The following is an 11,855-nucleotide window of genomic DNA, read 5'->3' as shown; positions in this document are numbered from 1 at the left end:
TAAATTTCAAAACCTTCTATATATATAGATGACAACTGTAAATTGATGATCATTTTTGTCAATCTTTCGTGTTTTAATTAGGGATTGCAATACATGAATTCAACATTTACAATTTAATTCAACCAACCATTTATTATCCATGCATGAATTTTTCTTTGTCATTGAACAACTCTACAAAATTACAAGAATCTATTATCTATGACCTTCATTCTCTTCTAAACGGTGAAGTTAATTTAGACATTTGCTTGCACAAACCAAACTTCAAAACCCATTGTTTAGTCCTTTTCAAGACTGGCAATGTCGGACAACACGGTGTGTGTAACAATCTAATTCTGTTCAAATTGTTATTGAACTCTTAATTATAGGAGATAAGAACGATTATTAGATTATACTGAACAACTTAAAGACTGAACAGTTAGGTGGAATAAACCGAATAACTAAGTAAGACTGAATAATATTCTGTATCCATTTGAATAAAAGTAACGATCAATCAAAATAATCAATAAATGTCATTAATTATCGAGATCATTCTCAATGATCATGATTGAAACTCTTACTATAAATTTATATTTTCAATTACAATAAGAAACGTATTATAAAAACTCCTATAGTGTCCCATAGGAGGAGGCCTTATCAGCTGAATAGCAATTTCACTATTCTCTCGAGCTTTATGAATTTTGCCTCTATTAATAGGAAATTTAATTTTTTTAATGAATAATTCAATTAAAATGTTTGTAATTTCTATTAGGAGGCCTCGATCAACATTGATACATTTCATTAATTTCTGGAAAAATATATTTCCTTATTATTTGGAATATGTATGCAAAGAAGAGGTGGCTAATTTTGCACGCTTTTTTTTTTAATTTAAGATTAAATTTATAATCGAATTCTGAAAAAGAAAAACGTGTGTGTGTGGATGTGGCCGATATATCATTTTCATAGACTCGTTAAAAAAAAAAAAAAAAATTACATATAGATTATATAATCTAAACTGTTGGTCCCAATTTCCATTTACCAACACTAACACGAGGTGCTTTCCATATATTGGGAGACAATTGCACATATCTAGCGTCCGGGAGGAGTAAAAAGCTAAGTGTTCATTTTCGTAATTTATCACAAGAAGAACGTTATTTATTTTAACTAATTATATAAAATTATTTGAATTTCTACAACCTCATTTTAAAAATATATTTAACTTTTTTTTTCAAAAAGCACACATGACAAGCATAAATGGGGTAAATAATATACATCAATCAAATTTATAAGTTAAATTGACTTGGTCTAATTTATTTTTTTTTAATTAGATTATTCAAGTTAATTAATTATATTCGATTTATGATCTTAAGTAATTTTAATTTTTAATCTTTGATTCGCTTAAAAACATTTGTAGTACAGAGATTTTAATCCGAGAATATTTCTCATATCAATGAAAATTCCAATTAGATCATTAATAATTGGATAACTAACTTATTTAGTTATTTAAATATATTAACTAATGTGTTTTTAGGAGAAGATTAACTAGTGTGATTAATATAGGAATAGGTGAATAGTATAAATTGTTGAAAATGGTACGAGTGTTTCAACAGTCGGCACCGTCTGTCAAAGTCTTGCGCCCACATTCTGCTAGTACATACACCCTACGTGCCTGCCTATGCTAAGCATTTAATAGATCCTTTTTTATCATTTTATTTATTCTTTTTCAATAATAAAAAACAAAATATTAGAAAACTTGAAAACGTGATTGATTTGATTAGGAATTTCAGAATTCCAAATTCCAATTCCAAACGCGGATAATACATACTCTTTCTTCACCGTCGTCCGCTTCTTGACGTGATCTTCTTGCTCACCATCTGGCCGTTGATATTTCCAGGGATACGTGCCGGTTTTTTGTAGGAAGTGAATGGACGGTCTGGATTTTGTTGCGAGATTTTGTTTTTACTGTGGGACCAGTTTGAGGCTCTCGTGTCTTTTCTTGCCAGAATAGTTGACTTTCAATTTTCTTGACGTGAAATTTGATTTACTACAGTTTTTTTATAAAAGGGGCACGCCTGGCCGTAGCGCTGTACAATATAAAAGATATGTTTTTGGTAGGTCGATGTAAATTAAAAACTACCACTAACTTTTTTATTGCTGATATTTATTTTCTTTTTCTAAAATAGCAATACGATGTTCATCAATTTATTACTTGCATAAGTAAAACTATTAAACACGATCGAGTTTGAATCTTGAAATCCAAAACTATAATAGCAGGAATTAAAAAATATAGAGTTAAATTTAAAATCATCATTATTACGATCTCAATTAAAATATAATTAGCGAAAAGAAAATTTAATCTTCGTAAATGTATAAATTAATAAAAAATTATTGCACAAAAAATCATAACTCAATTATTGAAGGTATAATTGAGACCTCCAAATTCAAACATTACATTTAGAAAATAAATGCAAACTATATATAACTAAAAATTAAAATATTTTTAAATAAATTATATTTATGACATAGAAGAACTTAAAAATTTCTTCCTCTTTACTAATTAGATTTTATAGAAAAATCTTTGGATTTAACTCTTTCAACACCTCATATATGTATACATGAGAAAAGAAAAAATATACATAGAGAAAAACTTAAGAGCAATAAAGTGATTGAAGTGGACAAATGGAAATATTAGAGAAAATAAAACTTATAATATCGTAATATATTTATAACTTTTTAATTTCATATGTCCTATAAATCATTCAGATTATAAAAAGATTATATAAAATTTGATATCGAAAATTTTCATTATTATATAAATTGATATTTGATGTATACTTACAAATTAAAATTTAAATACGTTAATAAGGATTAATGATTTATAAAAATACATAATAATGCAATGTATGTATCCATTGCTATTTAATGCAATCTTAAAAATTAAAATTAAAAATTTAAGCACATTAATGTGGATTAATGATTTATAAAAATAAATATGCATATACACACACATTATGACAGTAACACACATGTACTATTTTTGTTCTATAATATTTGTCACGTTTAGAATTTCTCATCTTTTAAGAAAATTATTTATTTTGTCTAAGTTATAATAAATTATTGAGTAAATTGACTATATTACTCTTAATTTAGTATTAATTATCTAAGAAACTCGTTAAATTGAAGTAATAATTATTGGTTATATACGAAGGATAAATATAAAAAAAAATATCCTTAAAACTATAAATGTGACAAATATTATGAAACGGAAATAGTATTTATTATTGAGAAATACTTGTCTAGACCAAGTATATAATTTCAACTATAAATCAAATCAATAAAAATAAAAATTTTTTAAAAAATTATTCTTATTTTATCATTTTCTTCTTAATGTAAGATCAGAAATATTATATTTTAATAAAAAATTTCATTTTTATTATTTTAATTTATGGATGAGAAGTTTATCCCCGTTACATTGCATAGTTCTTTTGCCACATAATGTCCAAACAAAAATAAAATTAGTAAGTAAGAAAAATGTGTATAGAAGAAAGTAACAGTCTAACAGGGGTGAAAAGGTGATAAGAAAACGGAGTTCCCCCTGGAAACGATGCAGTCAAGATTGAAGACTGAAGAAGGGTGTCCCAACTCCCAAATGACACCGCGACCATAATTTTCTAATTTGGAAACAGGAAAAAAAAAAAAAGAAAAAAGAAGAGGAAAAGAAAAGAAATCTTCATGGGCATTTTGTGATCATGACGACGTTGGCGTATTATAGGATTTTATGTAAGAGAGAGAGATATATAGAGAGAGAAAACACAGGTCAAAGCAAAGCAGTTGGTTGGTGTGTTGTTATATTATATAGAGCATATAATGATTTTCGGTGAAGAAGAAGATCAGAAACTCGTGATTATCAGAATTCTCTTTTAATTCTCTCTCTCTCTCTCTCTCTCTGCAAACAGCAAAAGAGAGGGTAGAAACAGAACTGAACCAGACGCAGCAGGCAGATATTATCAGTCCTCCTTAAGGAATTTACAGCAACGTCTCTTCCTTTTCTCGTGATCTTTTTTCTCTTTCTCTGTATCTCTCTCTCTCAAAACCAAGAAAAAAAAAAAAAAAGGAAAAACCCTTTGGGTACACTTATAAGTACCTTTCTCTTTCTTTATTTCTTGTTTATGAGCCACTCCTTTTGAAGCCTCCTTCGCCTGCTTGTGTTGTTACTAGTGTTACTGTTGCTTAAAAATTACCTTAGCTTGACAGTTCCAAGAAATTTGATGGAATAAGAAAAACAAGTTTTTTTTGAGGAGGAAAGTCGATCAAGTGTGTTTGGACGGTGAGAAACCATTAAAGGAAAGGTCTTTAAGAGGAAAATTTGCTTTCCTTTGAATACCAAGTTGGATTTTTTGATAAGTAAAATATGGGTAGTTGTGGAAGAAGTGGAACTGTTAGACAATATATAAGATCAAAAGTTCCTCGCTTGAGATGGACTCCTGAGCTTCATCACTGCTTTGTTCATGCTATTGAAAGGCTTGGTGGCCAAGACAGTAAGTCTTTTAGATTTAAATATGCTTTAATTTGATTGTTTAGTTTATTCATCTCTTGTAATATTTTTATTTTTTGTTTCTTCACCTCCAATTTTTGTAATTATATGTAGAAGCCACTCCTAAGCTTGTTCTTCAGTTGATGGATGTCAAAGGACTAACCATTTCACACGTCAAAAGCCATCTCCAGGTCTTTATTTTTTTTAACCCATTTTTTAAAAACTTCTGGTCTTTCTTTCTTTTTATTTTAATTTTTCTTACATGGTTTGATTTGTGTTGACCAGATGTATAGAAGTATGAGAAGTGATCTGGGCAAACAAGGTATGTATCTAAAAGGATTTACTGGTGTTTCTTTATATAAAGACCACCTTAAAGCTCTTCATGTTTCAAATCTGCATCAGGTTCTGAATCATCCATCGTTGTTAGTGTATATGCATTAGTGGCAGACTTTGTGTTATACTTTCCTCTAATGGTTCTTATCCGCCGTTCAGAATCAAAGATTTTGAATTTCACATGTAAACGCATGTTTTGGAAAAGAAGTAGCTGTAGGAGCCTCACTTCATTTATTATATATCTCTCTCTCTTTCACACACACACACACACACACATATATATGTATATATACACTCGAGTATTTTTATGCCAAATTAGTTGAGAACAGAATAATCTTGCATCCCTTTCAGATCTTCTAATATTAGTATTTCTGATGAAACCCACAGGAAAACCCAATTGCCAATCTAGCTGTTCTTGATGTTCTTTTGCATCGAACCCATGTTAAATGCAATAGACCTACTTGCCATTACTCTCTCCTCTTAAATTCTATCAAAAGACTCATCTACTAGTGTCATAAAAGGCCTATGTTTAATTCTTTAACTTGAAAAATAATGTTTTTTCTTTTTTTGTGTGTTTTCTTTGTTTGACAGATAGGAATTCTTCCCTCCAAAGAAGACAATCTTTTGATGATGGATGTTGCGTTGATGAAGTAAAACCCATTGAAGAATCAGATTCTCACTTCATCTACAGTACAACTCTCCCTTCAAAAAGGTCAGCTTATATTATTAAAGTAAATATATAATATATAGTTGAAGAAAAAAACAAAAGAATATTTGCAGTGTTTTATGTATGTATGTATATATATATATATACGATCTTTTCTTTTCAACTCTCGCTCCTCTTTTATCTTCTTTTTCAAGTTCTTTTTGTTTGATTTCTCTTTTTCTGCAGATCAAGAATCGAGACGAGGAGTTCAATCTCTGATAAAAACCTGCAATGCAGCCAAGGAATATGTGAGACAGCAATGAATCCGTACTTTCTTGATGATTATATGGGAATAAGAGAAGGTAATGGTAATGGTAGCAGTGGTGGTGGTTTCAGATGCGAGCAGACTCATTCTAAACCCAAATCAACAGGCTTCTCTCTGCCACAAGATCTTTACAGCCTCAACTCTTTCAAATATGCAGTGCAAGAATCTGATTTTCTAAAGGTACATCAGAAAAATAAAAACCCTTTTCTTTTCTTTCTTTCTTTTCAGTTTGTAGACAGTCTTTTTAACTGGGGTTGAGTGTAATGTTGGTATTTGTTTTTACCTTTTCGAGTTTCAACCAATTAGTCATGTTGTAAGGTGTGGCCTTTCTTTGCAGTTTCCAGTTAACCACTCTTATGACCAGTTGAAGGTTTGGAATATATCCATGTACTTTTTAGGTCAACCTGTTAGAGGCTATGTCATCCCTTTGGTTGCAAAAGTGTTTTCATTTTACAGCTTTAATTTAGGTAAAGTTACTGTTCAGTGTGGTATCTCCTGCCTGTTACGGCGAGGACTTGGACTTTACACACTTTCTCAATGAGCTATTTATCTTTATTTCTTTTATTTCCTTATATAGTGGCGTAAAAATAATTAATAAATTCTCTCTCTCTCTCTCTCTTTTTTGTTTTTCTTGAAGATTTGTTTCTTAACTGGGTTTCAAAAGCCTACTTTACTTGCTGCTGCTTTTTCAAATATGAACTTTTGACATTTTCTATACTTGCAGCTTGTTTTTCAACTTTTAGGTTATTATTTTCCAAGAGACTTCTTGTTTTGGGTTTTTTTAACTTTTTTGTTTGTGCAATTGGTTTTTTTTGGATTGATTAGTGCTTTCGTAGAAATTTATTATTAGAAACTAAATTAATTTTATTAATTTTAAGCTGTACAATATCTAGATATTACCAGCTACTTAATTTTCTTACACTAAAAAATCTTATAAATCTAAATTTGTAGGGTTTCTTAATCTGCATAACTAATAATTTTCCCTAGGCTGCCTTCCAGAAAATGATAGTATAGGCAGAAACTCTTACATTCTGTGGTCCAATGTTATTACTATTCCTATTACTATTATACATGGGGACCTCTTTTTTATAGGGAACGGAAGACAGAATGGAAATTCAAAATACTTATTTATTGATGTAGGAGAATACAGACACTACTGTAAATCCTACTCTTCTTAAAGGTGTCAGTACCGTACCGTTCGGTCTTATCGAATTACTGGACTGCCCCAACTAAATTTATAGCTGCAAGTATCAACTACGTATTTTGTATTTGGCATGTTCTGATTGTTAAGAATCTCAAATTCTTCAAATACCAAAAGGGTGCTAATTGGTTATTACTGAACTTTTAGTACTTTGTGTCGCAGATTGCAAAGCTAGATCATTCGAAATGTAAGTCAGATGCAGAAATTTGCAAACCTGATGAGGCTACTGGAAGTGGAAGAGCCCAAGAAGAGGAAGGTGGTGGCTGCTGTGAGTTGTCGTTATCGCTGTCATTGCCACATCTTCCATCACAGAGAAGTAATGCATCTTCGACAAGCGAGATAAGCGAGGCAGTCTCATCATATTCTGCATTGAAAGACTGTTCGGGATCTTCTACTGGAAAACGTAGTATTAACTTAGACCTTTCTATTGCTCTTTGTGGTACCTAATGTTCTTCGTGTAAAGAGAATTCAAATCTGTTTTTGTTGTTGAAGTTCTATCTTTTTCAGTGTTTTTGGGAATATTTTATTAGTTCATTTTTTTAAAAAAAATTTTTGATTAGATTTTAATTTTTAGCCATTGTTATTCATTAATTTCTCCCTTTGGTATAGCTTTGAGTCTTGCTTTATATGACATTTTAAAGCCACGAAAATATTGAATTTGCATGTGGAAAATGATCATGTATAAGGTCCTTGATAATTACTACTTGCTACGAAAGGCTTTTTAGTATATTTATTGAGCGGAAGTCATGGAAATTGATTGTCTCATGTTGACTCCAACATCTCCTGTGATGCTTATTTATTGCGGTTCATCCACTTGCAAGAGCATTTGGATAGAGATAAAATGGCATATTTAGACTCCGACTGCGGTTCCATTAATCAATGAAAAATACATTTTTCAAGATTAGAGTATTTTTGACCATCAACTAAAAAAAAAAAAAAAGTAAAATGAGAACAATTTTTAAAAATCTTTTACTGTGAGCTGTTAAAATTATCTGTATAAATACGGAGAATGAAAAGTATAATGTTAAATCCTCTTATCTGAGACGAGAAGTATAATATTAATACAGATACGGAGATTGAGAAATATAATATTAAATTTCTCAGACTCTAAAAATTTTGATTAATTTATCAAGTGAGTGATGTTAAATTGAATGGGAAAAATAAATCGACTATAATATGCAAATATCTGATATCAAAGATATATGGCAAGTCACCTAAAGCCAGTCGTGTTATCTTTGAGGGTCTTATTACAATATTAAGGGACAAAAGTTTCGAACGTCTAAGAATAATAATTTCCATACATCCATGGCTGAATGCCTCTAAGACACATAATCTCCCCTTATGGGAAATCTCACACTGAGGAGATGGGCGTAATAAGCTTTAACTCTATAGTGTCCGTAGAGCTTCTCCTCTACGGAGACACCAACTCCTCTTTCTTGAGTATAATGCTCCCATCATAGGTATAATTTGTCTATTACAGGAGAAAACTTAGTATTAGTACTATATATATATATATATATATATAGTCTTTAGCTTACCATTTCTTTTACAGTATTAGATACACTCGAGCGTTTTGATTAAACTCTTCTCGTGGAAATTTTGGATTATCCATAAAGATTACTGTTAAAGTGATCTGCAAAGAACTTGACTCCTGCATAGCTATGCTCCTTGTAGAAACCGAATGTATCAATGCATTACTGGTTATCTAATAATAGCAAGTGTAGAGTCTATTGTGGAATGAAGGTGATTTTCGTTTGTTGAATGAAGGTAGTACCGTAGTAGTAAGGTAGTAAATCATCCAACCTGGTTATCACTTATGAGTTGTTTGAGGCTTAGCGGAAAAAAAAAAATTATTTTAATAAATTTAATTAGTAAAGTTTGAATTTGAACTATAAATTATAAATAAACAAAATTCGAGATTCATTTGGCTCATTTATAAATTAGTTATAGTCCAATTATCGATTATGGAAATGATGAGTCTTCACGCTAAATAGTCAAAATTTTTACTAGATATAAGGAGTGAATTTTTCAATAAATATGCATTGAAAACAGTTTTAATATTAAAAATGTGTAATTATAGAAAATAATTTTCTTAAAAAATAGAAAATAGAAAATGACAAACCGTGTTCACTTGTTAATTATGAATATGCATGGTTTAATTTTAAGCATTAATTATATAATTATTTAATTTTTGTTTAATATTGTAATTATTAATTTTAAGCACCTTTTGTGTTTAATTATTTATGGAAATGATTTATATCTTTTGAACAAGATACCAACTTTTCTGTTAATTTTGATGGAAAGTGAATAAAATAATTCTTTTGGTAGGATATTTAATTCAAGAGAAGTATGTGATTTTACCTGTTAATTATGTCTTCCTTTCAATTTATTTCAAATAAAAAAAATATCCTCCTTTGAATGATTGCCGGTAGGCCTTAGGCTTTTAGCCATACTTCCATTTTAGTAATTGTTTTTCAATATAAAATAACCTGAAAACCCAAATTTTCAAAGAAAGTTACTTCTCCTCCTTCAACTCTGATTACCTTCCAATGTAAATAAATAAAGACTCAATGACGCTTTTTCAATCAAAAGGCGTAAGCATGACCATTCAATTTTAAGTACTGTAGTTTTAGCAATCCAGTTCATTGAATTATGGCAAATGGTAAATTCTTTGTTAAATGTTGGGAATGGGAATTCAACTCCAAAAGCCTTGGTCCCACTCCCAGGTACCTCATATATCCAAATAACAAAATAATTAGAAAAACGAGATTTAATTACCAAAGGCCAAGGAATAGGAATTCCTGCAGAAAATAATAGTTAGATGTCAACAAGAGCAGAGAATAAAAGGTGATCGTGTGTGTTTTTGAGTCTTTATCTGCTGACTATTGATCGACACGAAAGTTCCTGCTACTTTTTGTTTAACTTCAACTCTTTCCATTCTTTGCATTGGCATCAGAAACCAATGGCTTAATGCAGAGTCTTGGCTTTACACTAATGAGGTTTTGAGGAAGAACAGTGACGGCTGCGAATAATGACCCGTTGGGCACTCCAGAAAGAGGCAGCAACTCAACAAGAATGGAAAGCTGTCAGATTTTTTATTGTAGTTAGACCAAAGGATAAATAAGACAGGCAAAAAGAAATTTATAATTTTTTGAAATGTGGAAACATTCTTGCCTCTGGAGATTTGAGATCAACATATGAATCTGCTACAACATCTTTAACTGCAGATGCCACAACCTCAAAGCATTTGTTCCGGTCCAACAAAGAACACAAATTTGAATCTTTTGATGTATCTTTTACAGCTTTTGCTGTTGTCTCTTCAATACCTCTTCTGTTGTACCCAACTGCAAACTACAGATCAAAGGATTAAACATAGCCAATGCATAAATTTGCAGCAGAGCAGCATAAACTAGCAATTTTTTTTCTCAAGATAAATCCACATTCATAGTTGCTCTGATTCAAGACGCTCATGGAAGAGAGATAAATTGTTCGATTGGATACAAAATTAAATTCCAGCTTCTTATTTCATTCAACATCAATGTAGTAAGGATTTTTCATATTTGGAAGCAAGGCAAACAATGGATAGAATGCTAGAACCTTTTGATGCATTCATTTTTCTCTTTCCCCAACCCCTTCGTTCTGTCTTTCTATGTAGAAAATCTGTCGAATAAATATGAGCCATCCAATGAGCACATAGAAAAAATTTCAGTGGCAGGCATGTCTTGTAAGTCATTTCATTCACAATGAGCAAAGAGAGCAATGGAGATTGGATTTGGAATGCAGGTTTAACAGTTTCTTCAACTAATTTAATACTAATATACTGCACACAGCATCGCTCAAACATCTGCAGTGACTACAAAATAAAACTTTTACCTTCACAGGTCGTGCCAGGTTGTTTGCTTTGTCATTCATGAATTGAAGAACAAGCTTTGATACGACTACTCGCAGTTCCTTTTCATCTAGATGACAAGTAGCTTGGATAGGGAGAATGCGATGACACCACCTGCATCAATTAATTGCTAGTTCAAATTAGATCACATAATTGTATAAAAGAAAAATGCAGGCACCATAGACTTAATATAGAAAATTGATTATATTATAATGTTAATATATATATGGCAATTAGCAACTTGTATATGATGTAATCCAGAAACATAAAATATAAAAAAGAGTTGTTCTAATTTAATTCTTGATTTGATAATTTAGATTTTCATGGGATTTTTTGCATGCTAGGAAACTTGTATTTTATTATTCATTAAGAGTTTATTTTTATTTAGGAATTTATTATATTTTAATTTTCCCTTCTTTTTAACTTGTATAAAATCCTAATAGAATAAGGAATAATCTTTAGATCTCTAAAAATGCCTATGTAGCATAGTATTCTTAAGCTTTATATTGCAGTCTTGTCTAAGTGTTATTCACATATGCACATATTATATACATTTGAAGATGTTATCATCTCACAACATGTGATCAAATGCAAATCACAAACATGGAGAAAAGGTTCATGATGCGATAAAAAGGATAACAAGCTATATTTGATACATAACATTTTTTAAAGATAAAGGAAGGAACTGACTGTTGGATGACACATAGTATCATCTGTTGAGGAGATGGACAGCAACATCGCAGATGAATAACAAATATGAATACCAGAGAAAGTATCACATTTTAACGACATCTAGTTGAAGAAATGTGAGCACATACAAACATACAAAGAAGGAACAAGTTCACATTTATTGAAGATCTTCACAAAACCATGCTTTTCGTAAGAAAAGACAACAAAAATCTACCAGTCATGTTGATAACATACAGAGGTGACTTTAAACTCCCAGAATTG

The 11,855-nt window shown here is 30.6% G+C and overlaps 2 protein-coding genes across 4 annotated transcripts; one reads left to right on the top strand and one right to left on the bottom strand.

The window, feature by feature from the left end:
- The first annotated feature begins 3,677 nt into the window (after positions 1–3,677).
- Positions 3,678–7,586, top strand: LOC105634199 (Homeodomain-like superfamily protein). Of its 3 annotated transcripts, XM_020679239.3 has the most exons (7): positions 3,678–4,514; positions 4,625–4,701; positions 4,796–4,832; positions 5,435–5,555; positions 5,736–5,994; positions 6,152–6,281; positions 7,178–7,339. In XM_020679239.3, exons 1-7 carry the CDS (start codon positions 4,388–4,390, stop codon positions 7,204–7,206), a joined length of 780 nt encoding a protein of 259 aa, XP_020534898.1. In that variant the 5' UTR covers positions 3,678–4,387; the 3' UTR covers positions 7,207–7,339. The 3 variants fall into 3 exon arrangements, with proteins under 3 accessions (XP_020534898.1, XP_020534897.1, XP_012072409.1); XM_020679238.3 differs by lacking the exon at positions 6,152–6,281 and having other exon boundaries at positions 3,701–4,514; positions 7,163–7,586; XM_012217019.4 differs by lacking the exon at positions 6,152–6,281 and having other exon boundaries at positions 3,727–4,514; positions 7,178–7,586.
- Positions 7,587–9,642: 2,056 nt separating this feature from the next.
- Positions 9,643–11,855, bottom strand: LOC105634201 (uncharacterized; the record flags this gene model as incomplete). Its single annotated transcript, XM_012217020.4, is given in 4 exon segments — positions 9,643–10,098; positions 10,190–10,366; positions 10,889–11,018; positions 11,829–11,855. Coding segments are annotated over 4 exon segments (493 nt in total), but the record flags the coding sequence as incomplete, so codon positions are not given.

The sequence above is a fragment of the Jatropha curcas genome, chromosome 11, assembly GCF_041381405.1.
Source record: "Jatropha curcas cultivar XTBG-Jc1 chromosome 11, XTBG_Jcur_1.0, whole genome shotgun sequence".
Taxonomy (NCBI): domain Eukaryota; kingdom Viridiplantae; phylum Streptophyta; class Magnoliopsida; order Malpighiales; family Euphorbiaceae; genus Jatropha; species Jatropha curcas.
Note: the sequence above shows the minus strand (reverse complement) of the source record. Positions and strands in the feature narration are given on the sequence as shown.

What these genes read in the sequence shown, in the direction of transcription:
- LOC105634199 (XM_020679238.3), top strand. Translation starts at nt 4,388, where the DNA reads ATGGGTAGTTGTGGAAGAAGTGGAACTGTTAGACAATATATAAGATCA. An exon ending in AAGGCTTGGTGGCCAAGACA is followed by an intron (nt 4,515 to 4,624) that starts GTAAGTCTTTTA and finishes AATTATATGTAG; the next exon opens with AAGCCACTCCTAAGCTTGTT. An exon ending in ACGTCAAAAGCCATCTCCAG is followed by an intron (nt 4,702 to 4,795) that starts GTCTTTATTTTT and finishes TGTGTTGACCAG; the next exon opens with ATGTATAGAAGTATGAGAAG.